The following is a 14929-nucleotide window of genomic DNA, read 5'->3' as shown; positions in this document are numbered from 1 at the left end:
TTCCCTTTTCTTTTTAAGGCCTTTGCTGTTTATTAATTTTTTTCCTACAACAGCAAATTACAGAAGCAGTATTGAAAATAAAAGTCATATTTTCTTGTTCTTGTAAAAAAAAGAAAAAGAAAAAAGAATCTGCACAAAATTTGAATGACAGTACAAAACGAAGCGTTAGTATGCCATGTAAATGTAGGGGGAGGGACATTACTGTTGAAAAATCTATTATGCCTTTTTCAATAATGAAAACATCTCAATATTTTTACATTTCAGAATTATATCACATAATCTGAAACTATATATATATATATAAAAAAATGAAAGAAAATGAACACGTGTTTTTTGTTTTTGATTTTCTTCTTTTTTTTGCAAATGAACGCTATAAACACATAAACCTCTTAAATATATTTGTCAGTGCAACATTGTTTCTTTTGAGTCCACGCTACAGTATCCTTTTTCTCTAGCTGCTGCAGCTACAGGTCTCTATAGCTGAAAGCGAGGACGGGACGGTGTCGAGGCTGAGGAGAGTGGGCCGTCGAATCAAATGAACAAGCTGAGAATGTGTTCACCACGGCACGACATACAAAGCACACGGATGTAAAAAGACGTCACCCTTTGCAGGAACAAGTTTTTGATTGATTGTGGTGTATAAAAACCACAGAGTTCCAGGACCCGTTGGCCCTCGTGTCCTGATAATGTCAATCTGACACTTAGTTTGCTCAGAATTCTTCCCCTTTGTAATGGTGAGATTGTCCCATCCATCCATCTGCAAACAAGAGTCTTAATAGAGATGCGAAGAGTTCACATCATGGTGACATTTGAACTTCTTTTAAGCTTAAAAAGAGATAGAAAAACAGACACACATTGCTCGTCTCTCCAAGTGTCCTGCCATTCCCCCTCTTGATTTTCTCTTGGGGGTTCTCTGACAGGGCAAAGCAAGTAGTCAGTTCTTTTGTGAGTGGAGACCATCGATGAACTGTGGATAGTTAGTATGCTGTGTGTTGGTGAGAACCCCCAGCGAACAAGAAAGGGGTGACCATCCTTTGGTAAAGCCACGAAGGGAGGCCAGATGACCTGATTCAGGTGATGCCACTCGATCCCCACGCTGTACCGGTGTCCCATCCGACTGACATCAACTCTGACATCACAACATTATGGCTGCTACACGTGAAACACGTAAAACTCTTTGCGGCCCGAAAGGCTTGAAGCTACACTACAGCATGTGGACAATACAAACTTTTCATGAGAAACATGTGTCTGGCTAAATTACTGATAGCACCATTCTTCAGTTAGTGTGTTAAACCCTCTTTGAAACAGAGTTTTAATCATGAGGGAATCAGAAACAAAGTGCATTCAAGCTGCATTGTCCAGATAGCACTTCTTCAGTGAACAATCCACAGTGACGTTTGGAGGTGATGAGCTAGTCAAGGACTAAAGCAAATAAAGCAATGATAATTGGTGTTTTGTTTTTGGTATGCTGGTACATATCTATTATATTTTACCACCTTCTCTGCCATCAGCATGTTTGAAGCAATCTGAAAATATTATAGTGACCATTCAAACTAACAGCAGAGATATCATAAAGTTATGAGAGATCAGTAGAAAAAGAGCTCTAAGAGTTCCACATTTCAGTTTCTTTTCGTGTGTTACCATTTGAGTCATTCGTCCTTCGGTGGTTTTTCATGAAGCGGGTGTTTCGATGACAGATGGCTTGAATGCACATTGAAAATTGGTTTAACATCACACAAACCTTGCTTGCCTGAGCAACATAATCTAAAATTAACACTGCACCTTCCACGAAACAGTCAGAAGATTGTATTTACACACACACACACACAAACCCATGAAAAAAAGGGATACTGCAGCTTTTTTCCTTTTTACTTTCTTTAAAAAGGGCAATAAAATATATTAAAACGTATTTACAGTGTGTGGTTTTTGGACAGAAAACAAACAAAAAAAATAACAAAACAAAGCGCAGTGATAAACGTTTCTCCTGTTTTGCAGGTATTTAGAAGGTAATGTGCCCCTGTTTCCTGTCATCATAACTTAAGCCAAGTACAGTAAAAAAACACCCATTTCAACAGAGGAGTCCAACCAAAATGTACTAAAGGCACTGTCAGAACCATACATTGCCATGAATGGGACCTTCTCTTTAGAGGGATAGGGGTGAAAGGAGAAAGGGGTCATGGGTTATGGGCACATCTGTATGCCTCGCTTATGGGGCATCTCTACAGCTTTACCGGATATGGTTCATTTAGGATTTTGATACGTCTCTTTCAAAACTCGAAAAGAAACAACAGCTTTCATGAACTGATAATTAAAAAAAAAAAACATTTCTTTCCCAGAAAACGATAAATACTTTAAACATTATTAATAAATTGGTCTCAACACCAGCATCCGATTGTAAAAATGAATGAAAATCAAAATAGAAAATTAAAATAGCATCTAAATCATCTGTACATATTTTTTTTCTGTATTTTATTTGTACACAGTGTCCCCTACTGGTGGGTTCTTTATACTGCAGCTCCTGAGAAAAGCATGGATCAGTCCAAACCTCCCATTGGTTCCTGAACCTGGCCCTCATCCAGTGAGTTGAGGGTGTTGGCAGTCCTTTTGAGCCCGTCTACTCGCAGATAGACGAGAGGTTATGTCTAGAGACAGTCTTGTGCGAGCTCTGCCCGTCATACAGTCACATGAATGCACTCAGTCCCAGCTCACGCCTCTGAGTATGAGCTCTGTACATTGAGTTTGTCTTTCTTTAGCTTGACACCGTCCACTAACTCAAAGTTATAGTTTTCCAGAGCTGATAAGTTCCTGTCCGACATGCCTCCGTGTGAACAGGCGCAGTACAAGACCACACCGCAGATGGCACCCAGGAAGACGCCCAGGGCGGACATGGCAATGATAGTGATGAGGATGGGGTCGAGCGTCTTCAGCATGTTGCCCGCTCCACTGATCTGGTTGGTTTCTACAAAGTCTGGATATTCTGTGATTTCCTCAACTGGAGACAGAAACAGAGGAGAAAAATGAGAAGAGAGGTCTAATATAAATTGAGAAGAGTTTGCAAATGAAAAGGGATGGTGTGAAAACACTGTCCCTGTGAAATGACTCACGGATTTCATTGAAGCTATCCTCCGGTAGCATCGGCTCAGTGGGCACGTCAGGATCTTTAAACAGAAATTCTAATTAAATTCAATGCCAAAGGAAAATAAACTGCAGTCAGGCCTGTATAGTCCTATTTCACATCAGGAACTGAATGCAGGCATTGGAGCTATGAGCACTAAAAGCCTCACCTTTACAGTCTGACATGCTGAGTCCATTTAGAACCTTAATGTCATCCACAGCAATGTCTCCCCAGCTCTTTCTTTCCACCATACCTTCGATCACCACCTTCAAAAAAAGCACAGAGTGACTTTTCAGCTCCCTTTTCTTGAGTGACACAATGGAAAGAGCAAATGCCCAAACTAAGGTATAGACTGAATAGTGGTGCAGTTTTTCTTCTAAAATTCATGAGAATTTTGACTTACCTGATAAGGTTTGTTGGTGCGTGGAACAAGGACACGACCTTCCCTCCAGCGGTTGCCTTGGTGACCACTGACGGTCCACAGCAGGATGTCTGCAGGTCCATCCACCGTCTGTTTGCGCTGTTTGATATGTAGTGTGCCAATGTGTGACCCGAACATGTGGTACCAAAAGGATACGCACAGGTCAGAGTCTGGGGAGCTCACTACAGGACTGACGAGCCGAGCCACCTCAGTCTCTTGTGGGCCCGTCGCTAAGGTGTAGATGAAATTCCCTGATCCACCTGTGGATTAATTAACTTGCGTCAGTGACAGACAAAATTCCTGAAAGGAAATCAGACTTTCAGCATAAAGTGGAGGTTATAATTTTTTAAATTATAGATATATATAGAGTCTCACCTGTGTGGTCCATGTTGGGTCCAGTGTTGAGGGTGGGGGTGCCACTGGACTGGATCTGCCACCTAGAGCCAGTGTCCTCTGATGTCCAGCTGCAGAAGGAGGGATCATTGGCCCAGCCAAAGTCGCAGGCAAACCACAGGAAAGCTGCAAGTGTGTTGAAGAAAATGTCAAGATCTTGTGTCACAGGAGATCAAACCAATCATCCTCCTTATTAATAAAGGAGAAATTGCCAGTAGCTCTGGGCTTTCCCTGAACAATGACCGCAGGGCCTGTCATGATATGACTACAGGCTATTCTTTGGGGCTTCTTCAAATTACTATGATCAGCTACAAGCACTAGAGGGCAGCAAAGAATCATGGGACGTGAGTTTAGAGACCCACATGTTGGGGAGGTTGTAGCTGCTAACTCAGGAGCCAGAAACAGACTGGGATAGAAGACAAATTATAGCTCTGACATGAAAAAGAGAGTGAACTGACAGCGCAGACCTCATGCGGACCTTATATCTAGCCTGTGTTTAATGATGTCTTTTAATGAATGTAACAGGGTATGTAAAGAACGGACAGAAGGAGACACTGAGAATAGGCACGGCACAACGACAGGGACAGGAAGACACAGTCTGGACACGGTGTCCAGTTCAGGAAGAAACATTCATAGCAACCCGCTGAGAGCTGAGGATTTTAATGAGAACAGGGACTTGAGATTTGAAGACAGCTATGGTAACAGTGCCGGGGCCCCACTCCAACAATGCAATCCCCCATGGACACACGCCGCGCTGAAGAAGCCTCAATAGTGGCCAGAGTATGTGTGGGAGCTCAGGCTTTAGTGTTTTTCAAATTACATGAAGAAAGACTTCCAAGGAACACAAGGGAGTGAGATATTTGGGATGTTAGCCATGGCTTTATACTCCAGCATGAGATGTCTTTCGAGATACGGCTCTCCAAAAGACAGAATATACCAGCCAATATTCCCTTTAATAATGGGAAGGTTTTAACTAGCTTCTGCAGACTCTATTTACCCATTAAACACAAAGGATGGAATTCCCATGTGGAACCGCATTTCAGCCTCCAAGCCCCTTTTTTTTTTGCATAGAAATCCCATTCCCAATTAAAAAGGCTTTGGCTTTTCCTTTTTTTTTGTTCCATTACAGGGAGGCTTTGACCAAAGCTACCAACAAGCTCTGGATAAGATGAGCAGCCACATGTTTCATTTGGTCATTTCATAAAAGGAAAAGAGCTTTTTCTTGCCAAATGTCAACTTAAGCTACATCTTTTGAGATTAGGGTGCGTGCACACTTACACTCACAGACCCACACACACACAGAGCTTATTAGCATGCATGATTTGAGATTCTTGAATTGTAAAGTCAGACAGATATGTTTTTACCCACAGACACGTAGATGCATCCATACACACACTTATGCATATATGCTTACACACATCTGCACTTCAGCTCTCATCTATTATCGTTGCCGGTGCCCCAGCAGAGTGCAGACAGACCACAGAGCCAGCTGATTGAGCGAAGGGGGCTGGGTGGAGCCCATGGCCCATTAGCCAAGGTCAGACTGGGGCACAGCCTCTCAGCTGGCTGCTGCCTCATCAACCTGCTATAGGAGACCCTCATATGTGTGTTTTGTCCGTGCATGTGGCCCCAAAGTACGCCAAATTTCCTCTGGCCATTTGCATTGTGCTTTCCGGTTTTGTGTTGCAGAGTGTGTGTGTTTTGTGTGTGTCAGTGTCGGCCCAGTGATTAGTGATTATGCTGAGAAGGCAGCAGCAGAGCACCAGTGCTAATCATCAGCTATCCTTGCATCACACAACCTCCCTCACTCTGTCAGTGGCTGCCTCTCAAGGCCATATCATCTGCTTTAATAACAGACACACATCAGAGGCGAGAGACCGCCTTGAGCTGGCAATCATTAGCTAAGGTACACTTCTCAATAAATCTATAAAAATAAATTCCAAACAAACCTTGAACAGATAAATATTTACTCTATATGTCATCACTCATAATCTTCATGTTCAGTCATAAGTAAGATGTCTGACTGTGGATTGGAATGAAAAATATATCATTTTTTGCACACCTGGGATGGTATCCACTTCAGCAGTAGTGGTCTCTGGCATCACGGTGCCACCTGTCACAACACAGAACATTTGCATAGTTAGAATAGTCTGCAAACAGTTAGGCTCCTTTCCTAAAAAACTGTTCTCATGCACTTAATATATCCATGCTGTCTAATTGCAGTTAATAAACACATGCTTTGTCTTTCACTTCGTTCTAATAAATGCTCTTTCTTGGTATATCTAACGTGATGTAATACTTTCAGAACACGTGACTGTGACTGTGCCATGCTCATCATTGGAGACTGCTGGTTAATGGGGAGTGCAGGCAGCAGTGCAGGCATAGAGAGTTACTGGGTTAGTAGGAAATGAGGCCAAGAGGAGTAAGTGGGGAAATAGGAGCGGGAGGACAAAGCAGGTGATAGATGAAATGATAGAGCGAGGCAGAGCTTGCTGCTGGTAGGTTGAGGAGCAGGTGTGTGCGGATCAATTCTAGTGCAAGTGCAATAACTCCCCCCCAGTGAGTTTCCACAGGTGGAGGTAAGAAGACGTAGACTGAACAGAGAGGTGGGAGCGACAGGTGCAGCGAATTGTGGCTGTGTGGATGCCAGCACACGTGTGGGTGCGTGCATGCATGCGAGTGTGCACGATAGATGGCAGATTAGCTGCGGTATCGAAATCAAACTGTGGCAGAGAATGCTGAAGCTGGGGAAGAGGTGGTGAATCGAGGGGAGCAGATTGAGTGTGAGCCATAGCAGGAGGAAGGGCAACAAGGGGAGGGGAGAGTTGGTCGCAGTCTCATGAAGGCGATGTTAGCACCTGTCACGTCGTAGTCATCACCTGTGCCGCTGTGGCAGCTCGCCTGGTCGTCGTCACACTCGTCTGACGGGGTAGTGCTCGGGACTACTGTGATGGGCGGGAGTGTAGGAGCTAGAAAGATGGAGAAGAAGAGACAGCAGACAACATGGATTAGATTTTAAGTTAAAAATGAAAAATGCACTGGGATAGGGGCTGGACGAGAGAAGCTTTGGCTTTAAAGCGTTCTGATTTGGACCACATTTAAAAGAGCAAAACATGGAAGTCATCCATGTTTTCGTTTATTTTGCAGAGACGGCACAGTAAGGTAGGGTAGAGAATTTTGATCATGTATAGGATTACATTCCCATTTGGTCCAGTCACTGTCTGATCATGTTATTACCTCAGCCAACACATTCAGTATGAGAGGAAATCTTTCACTTGGAAAACACTTTAATCCACAGCGACTTACAATAGTGCTTGCAAAAACCCCCCCAAAAAACAAAGAACTAGATGTCATCAGAAACTGGTAGCTCAACAAACACTAAAAGCATGTTCAGAAAGTAGATTTTCAGCCTGCCTGTGTCTGTAATCTCAGCATGCTTTGTCCACAATTACATTCTGGGCCTTAATATAGGCTTGAGCTATTAGCATCCCTCCTTTTATCAAGCTGTGGAGGTGTATAAATAGAGCTGAAGCTAAAGCATGGTGCTCTGGGCTTGGGCGGCTCAAACTCAAAGATGCAGAAACAGGACTTAGGATTGGCTATAGGCAGGGCCCCTGGCTGCCACTGTGGCCTATCATTACGGCCCTGCTTCACTTGGATGTGGGCAAGGCCCAAGATCCACTCCACGCTCCAGTGCTGCACAACCGTTCTGTGGTGTGGGTGCTTTTGTGTGTGTTTACGCTGACTGAGTAATGAACGGGCTTCCCCAGTGCAGACGGAGGAAAAAGAACGAGCAGCAAGGGGGAGAAAGACAGGCAGAGACAGATAGGCCTGAAAAATGTGTATTGTATCTGTGTGTGTGTGAGATTGTGAGTGTGTGTGAGCCGATGTCCGTGCTCTCTCCCTCTGCTAGATGAAATATGAGGCAGATCAGCTCCTGTCAGATTCAGGGTGGGGAAGGTCAGGGATGGGGTCAGCGCTGCGTCAGGGGAGCCTCTCACAGAAATGAGGATTTAGCCCTCCTGTTATGGCTTGCCACACGGACACACACACTTGTACAAGCACCTGTGTACATGCATGATTGTGTATGCTTGCCTGTAACCACATGTTTGGCAAGGTGATTGCGGTTGCGCTGTGTGCATACGTTTGTGCGAGTATGTGTGTGTTTGGCATTAACACTGAAAACAAGCATTATCATCTGACTAAAGCTCCCGGTGGGAGTCCATGAGGCTTACAAGAGAACGGGCCTCCCTGAAATCCAATATGTAAATCCACTTAGGGCTAGCATGCTCCACAGTATATTGCTGAGCTGTTTCTGTGCTACATCAGCTTGGAGAGAGGCAGATAAAGAGCAGGAAAAAATAGGGGTAATTTCAAAGATAGCAAAGTGAATGTCCTTTGAAAGAAGAAAGACAGGCAGGGGTTTTGAGGAGTGTGATAGGGCCAGGATGCAATAATCCTAGTGGGCCAGGTGGGCTTTCATTTGATCCCCTCCAGAAGTGGCTAGCTATGGGGGCAGCTTTGATGTTACATGGAGACAAGACAACTGTCCCTTGTAGGGATAAAGAGCAGGAGCTGGACAGCTGTGGGCTCAACACAGGGAGCCCTCATACACATCTTTAAATAACCAGGACTGTGGCAAAGACATGACGTGCAAGCTACTTACAGCCATGTCATTAGCTGGGATGATAGATCGCTCACCTGTGTGAGCGTCAAGACTTTTCAGATGTGAACACATGTACAGTCAGTCTGAGAATTAAGGTACTGAGATCTAGGTGTGTCTACTAAGGTCATCATCATGGGTAGAAGATTACTATTCTTACTAAAAATGCAAGCGTAACTGGAGACGATTTTCACGTCAACAACATGAGTATAATGTCATTACTACGTTTAAAAGCATTACTACAGCTGAAAATGTCAACACCTTGGAGGGAAGGTTGCTCTCTAGATAGTAACTTTGCCACCACAAAATTACTGATGTAGAAATCAGCACCATTGGCAGTAATGACACCAAACATACACAGAAATATTGTTGGTGCAGAGCACAAACAATGCAATACATTTTATTGGAAGTTCCATCTCTTAAAATTTACCTTCAATCTCGCAGCCCAGGAGTTCAATTCGCAGGCCCATCCCAGCAGGAGTGGCCCTCTCTGGGTAAATTCTGATGAAACGGGTCAGCAGGGGCTCCACTGTCCTCAGTTCAGGAGTGTCGTAATTGCTGTTACCTTCAAATATCTGGCAGGGAAAAGAGAGGAGGCATAAAGTGGCATATTGCTAATAATGTCACTGCTGGGCATTTGAACGATACAGCTCTCCGACTGCATATACCCTGAGGCAGACTTATTCCTGCCTCCCAAAAACCAGAAGTGATATGGAGGGGTGGAGAGAGCTGGGTAAGTAGAAAGATGATGGGAAAGAAAAGAAGATGACCAGATCGCTCTCATCCTGCTGACATCTAAAGCACAGCTTAGGTGAGTGACGCAGGAGGCCAACGGCAACGACAGCATGACACACACCTCTGTCAAAAGCAACTTTCGGCTCTTTCAGTTCTTTCTCAGATCTTCCGCAAGGGGAGGAATAATTGAGGGAAAAGAGGAGAATGGGAGGTGTGAGAAAAGCAAGAAAAGAAGGAGATAGAGGATTGATGGAAGTGGATTAATGGGTGTGATCACGTGAAGGAGCCTGGTGAGCCTTAGATGCTGGGAACCTCTTAGGCAAAAGGAGAAAGGCAGCTAACTAGGATAGGCGGGATATGGATCCTCCTCACTCCCTTCATAAATCAACCATCAGCCCATCTAGATCAGATTTATGCCCTGTCAGGGACACTTGTAATTGGGGATGGGCTGTTGCAGCTCTTCTTGGAGGTGTGTGTGGTTGTGTACAAGAGTTTATATGTATTATTTGTGTGTAAGTGTGTGCATGCATTGAGCAGCGTGTTGGTGTGTGTCTTCTGTGCAGGCAGATAAATCTTTGGTCACTTCTCTACGTTGCTTGTTCTTTCCTCCCCTGTTTTCCGCTGACTCCCTTCACCCCTCCTTTCTCTCTGGAGAGGTTTCACTACCCATTGAAAGGGTTGAACGCCGTGTGTCGTGCAGAATACAAAGCAGGAAGAGAGAACTGGGGAAAGGACTCTGAGAGACTTGAGATGCTTATCCTAATGTGATTCAAAGCACTGCTGAAATTGACTCGCTATGACTGTTGAATGACTCACAACTACCAGGCGCAACGCTCTAGTGACAATTGACTAAATGCGTCATAATCAGAATCGATGTTCTGACGTGTCTGAGAAACATTTTTAGAAGCATGTATTCAAATCATTTTCCATCCATTCTAGCCTATTCCCCAGAATAACTGTGGTCACACAGAAAGAAAAGATCAAGGGTTCCTTGGTTAGGGTTCTGCTTCTAATTTGTTACTAGAAATGAACAAACAACACAGTGGTTTTGGACAGTCTTTAGCATTGCTGAAGGGTATTGTAGCATGTGTTCAACAAACCCTCACCTTTGGCTTGTTCCCATTCGTGTCTAACACCATCCTCCAATCGGAGCCGTTGTTGCTATAGCCGAGGCGGAATTTCTTCATGAAGACCTTGTTCTCACGGTGCTTCCCTCCCTGGATGATCAACCCCTTCAGCAGCTTCTCCTCACCTAGATCCACCTGCAGCCATTCATTAGTGAAGGGCTGTGGCTGGGGCAGCAGGGTCCAGCCTGTCCTGCTGGTCAGCAGACGAGCATTCTCTGGTACCCAGCTCCTGTCCGTATGGGAGGACGCAGTGATCTGGTTGTCAGTGATCAAGCCTGATACCATACCCAGCATGCCCGAGCATGGGTACTCTAAAAGACAAAAGGGAAGGCAAAGGTGTTAGCTTTTTGATACAAATTAAAGAAAACCTGCAGAGATGATGGATAAAAAAACAAGTCTTGATCTATATCTAAAGGCTTGATGTTCAACATAATTTACCATGCCACAACTCCAGTTTGGTGAGTTTGAGATTCATTTAGGGGCAACAGGGCTAGTCAAAGTCAGAGTCAGGAGGACTAGTCCCCAAACTCTTTGTGATGTTACTGTGATCTCTCCCTCTATTCTCTCTCTCTCTGTTTCTCTCTGTCTGCTGATCTCATGAATACTAATTCTTCTGCCTGAAGCAGTTGTCTCCAGGCAGCCAATTAAAACCCTTCTCTCTGTTGGTGCTTCCACCTCCTGCATTCTGGGAGCACGTTTTCTTTTCATCTCCCTACCCCTCCCTCTATAGACTCACATATACGCACACACAAAAACACATTCTCTTTGTGTTTTATCCACTGCTGCACTCATCTACCTTCTGCTCCACAGCTGTCAACATCTGTGGGACCACATCTTTGAACACCTCGTTGTTTCCTGTCCACATTTCAAACTTTCTTCTCCTCCTTTTGTTCAACTTCTCTGATCTTATTCTATCGTAAGTGTGTAAGTTTTAGCATATTTGGGTGTATTTCCAATTTGTTTACAAAGGGAAATGGCTGTCTTCCCATTTTTCTGCATCCCTTCTTCTTGGTGACAACCCTTTGTATTAAAAGTTGAATTGGGTAACAACTTGTTGCTACAGCTTGGATGCATTTGCATGCATGAATCAGATTCTTAAAGTTTTACACATGTTTTTGCCTTTGAACAGTAGCAAACAAAATCTCTGGCTTGCAAAGTTTTTGTAGTTGTGCCCTTATCTAGTGAAATGTTATTTACTGTAAATCTCTACCGGCACTGTCAACAAGAACAGATGCAATCCAACAACCTGACAAAACCTTTCTACACATTTCTAAAATATAGCAAAAAGTAAAGTACATTTATTTTGGATTTGTATTGATGTATCACGTCGCTGGACTTCCATACTGCTTGATAGATAGGTATTTAATCATTTTTCATAGTTCAATTGTCCCCTGCTGGGATTTGCATCTGGATTAAAACAAGAGACAAGATTCTACTATATCAAGGCATACAGCATTATTTGTTAATATTCATGTAACATTTTACAGTACTAAGGTCTGTGAAACTTCTTCACAGTCTTTGTGTCCCACGGGTACTATGATCAGTGGTTAATGGTGCAACTTAAGTCTTACATCTAAATCCTATTGTTAATCTTATGCACTTCTGAAATGCATCTCTGTGAAGCTCATAGAACACGCAGGAGTTTACAGAAGTTTCCCGATGTTGCAACTGACACTATAAGTCTGATACTTGTATTAGGCTTAAACCTTCCTGTCTGCCGTGTCCGAACTTTTCCCAACACTTAATCCTGGGACACTGACTCAGAGACCTGTGGTAAGCAATAACATATTTACTATCTTGCTCCCACGGAGGGATAAATCCAGGCATTATTACTTCTTCTGTGTCTGCATGAGACAAAGTATGCACTGTACCACTGCAGGACTCAATAGCATAGCTGCATCTGGGAAAAGCAAGTGAAAACTTGGAGAACAAAGCCTCATTCAGACATGTCTTTCTCTCTCTGGATATCTAAAGCAGCTCCAATGCCAACCCATCAGACAAATCTGTGGTCCTGCATTCTAGAAAACTCCAAAGTGGAGCTCAAGTAACAAATGCTGTCGGTGTGGAAGCCTCTTGACTGTTTTGCTTTCTTTCGTCTTTGGCCGAGATCTATTTGGGAGTGATCAGAAGAGCTAGCCCGTGGCAGAGCAAAGCTAAGACCCTGCACACTGGACACCTTTGAAGTGGGAGGCTATAGAGAAAGGTACGTGTGTGATTAAGAGTGTGTCTGTGTGCGTTTGTGACACTGAGCTGAGTTTAGACTCTCGAGTGAACTCCCCGGGTCATCTGGAGCTGTTAATCGTCTTCAGCTGCGATCACAGAAGCTGCCGAGATGGCATGCACACAGTGACACACCCACAGGAACAAACACTTGTGTGTATGTTTGTGGAGTGCAGGCGTGGAGAGGGAGATACATGGCTTTGTGGGCTGAGTTCAGGGTTTGGGTGGAGCATCAGTGGTTCATCAGTGATATTTATATACCATGGCGTATTTACAAACAGCAGGGCGGTGGATCTTTTTATTAATGAGTAGCTGTTTGTATCAGCAGGGGCTTGTGACCATGATAATTAAAGGAACATCCCGCAACATTCTGGGGCTTAACTCCTCGACGTACCTGACTTAAAGTCTTGACAACAAAATTGGAGGGTGGGAAGATGGAAATGCACATTTGAATAGTTTCATAAAGCTCCACACCCCTAGTTTCCGTCACATTTGGTGCAGTGGTCGGCTGCTGCTATGGCAGCACTTTTCCGGAAATGTGGAGATCCACTTAAAAAGTTCTCCATACTTTAATTCTCATTAAAGGTCTGGTATCAGGGATCCATAACTCAGTGTAGAAATGAGTGAGTCACTGGGTTTATGCAGCCCTCAAGAGCCTCAGAGTTTCCCTCTGTCTCTCTGACAGTGCTGCTAGCATGCAGTAAAGCTGGCAGCGTCTTCAGAGCACCCAGGGGTCCTGACGTCATTACGGAGGCCCTGTGGTGAATTCGATTCTGTGATGTGTTTACGCTCTGTGCAGCGGTCTGGTCGTATGCCCCAAACATACGCCCCAGCTGTAACCCTGCTGTACCCACAGTGCCCTCTGCTATTACATGAACAGCCACGCATATGTAATGTGTAACTGCTCCACAAAAACACTCTCTTCACGTTCTTCACATATGAGGGCATTTAGTGGGCCACAACCAATCCTGACCCCAACTTTAATCCAATCCTTAATGCCTGAACTAACAACATTGACAAAAAGCAGATACTTTCTGTTTTTTTGTCTGTCCTTGAAAGATATATTCCATATCTAAGTACAGAAGAACAAAACACACTGGCAAACACTAATTAGAATTCAATACACATGCTCATAATCCCACAGAGATGCACACAGATGTGCTAAAACCAGGCAAAAGGCAGTTGCACACACCACATATTAAAATAACATCAACAAAAAGGCAAAGATAAGAAGAGTGTTGCCAAAATCAAAGCTACGTAAGTAAAAGACAGACTGCAGACTAAAGAGGAGGCTGAGAAGAGATCAGCATAAGGGATGGGGCGATGCAGAGCCCACCCAGCTCCAACTCCTTCTGCCTGCCAGCTGTTGGCTCCATTTATATTAAATGACGTACAACTAAACATGGGGAAACATAAATATGTAATCCTCCTTCATGTGCCACTTTTCTATTATGCAGCAGCTTCTCTTAGCCTTAGAGGGGGACTCTTGCAGAAATAGAGCTTCATTTCACACCTGGCAGAAGTGAGGTGTTTGGCCAACTGGGGCCTGGATGGGAAATAAACTGTGTTGCAACAAGAAGGAAGCTAAAAAACACAGACATGTGCGGAAGTCATACAGAGTTGGTGGCATCAGCTGGCTACTGCATTTGAAAGTGTTACGTATACAGTTACAGCAAAACCTCTATAATAGAGTAGTCAGTGTTCAGTGGTAGCTGTGAGCAAAGATAGTGCTGCAATGCGTTTGTATATGTATGTGGATCAGCAGGGATCTCAGCAGTAACCAACCTGATATCTTACAGCCATACACCTCGAAGCGCAGTGCGATGCCTGTTTCCCAGGTAACGGGACGGATCCGGACGAAGCGCGTCAGCGTGGGCTTAGGCAGCATCGTCTTGGCAACGTCTGTTGGGTTGGTGTTGCCTTGGAAAACCTGTGAAAGAAGCAGGAGAAAAGTAAATTATTGACAGATTATGCTGAGTTGAGATGCAGAGTCAGAATTTCTCTGAGGCTTTGGCTGCATTAGATACAGAAACAGACAATTCAAGGAAAGACTCACATTCTTTTTCAACTAACAAATGTTTAAAATGTTTCTTGTGAATCTGAAATAAAATAAACAAAACAACTGGAGCTGAGAGATCGAACTTTGTCTGTACTCAGTCAAGACATTGACACAAGAAGTAAACTTGACAATCTACTGAAACATACAGAGGGGCGATCTTTACCTTGAGGTTCAATAACTATTTTTTATACAAGAC

At 44.0% G+C, this 14929-nt stretch overlaps 1 protein-coding gene across 5 annotated transcripts in view; it reads right to left on the bottom strand.

The window, feature by feature from the left end:
• Positions 1 to 1851: 1851 nt before the first annotated feature.
• Positions 1852 to 14929, bottom strand: part of nrp1a (neuropilin 1a) — a 60148-nt gene continuing 47070 nt past the window's right edge. For 3 of the 5 annotated variants that reach the window (XM_055007168.1, XM_055007167.1, XM_023262628.3), the window contains exons 9-18: positions 14460 to 14604; positions 10434 to 10765; positions 9023 to 9167; positions 6788 to 6898; positions 5992 to 6042; positions 3912 to 4055; positions 3519 to 3796; positions 3285 to 3381; positions 3105 to 3158; positions 1852 to 2992 (exon numbers count right to left, since the gene is read on the bottom strand). In XM_055007168.1, the coding sequence (XP_054863143.1) occupies positions 2706 to 2992; positions 3105 to 3158; positions 3285 to 3381; positions 3519 to 3796; positions 3912 to 4055; positions 5992 to 6042; positions 6788 to 6898; positions 9023 to 9167; positions 10434 to 10765; positions 14460 to 14604 (1644 nt within the window). In that variant the 3' untranslated portion in view covers positions 1852 to 2705. The remainder of the gene's footprint in view (positions 2993 to 3104; positions 3159 to 3284; positions 3382 to 3518; positions 3797 to 3911; positions 4056 to 5991; positions 6043 to 6787; positions 6899 to 9022; positions 9168 to 10433; positions 10766 to 14459; positions 14605 to 14929) is intronic. The other 2 variants (XM_055007169.1, XM_023262629.3) reach the window with 1 other exon arrangement.

The sequence above is a fragment of the Amphiprion ocellaris genome, chromosome 22 (genome assembly GCF_022539595.1).
Source record: "Amphiprion ocellaris isolate individual 3 ecotype Okinawa chromosome 22, ASM2253959v1, whole genome shotgun sequence".
NCBI lineage: Eukaryota > Metazoa > Chordata > Actinopteri > Pomacentridae > Amphiprion > Amphiprion ocellaris.
Note: the sequence above shows the minus strand (reverse complement) of the source record. Positions and strands in the feature narration are given on the sequence as shown.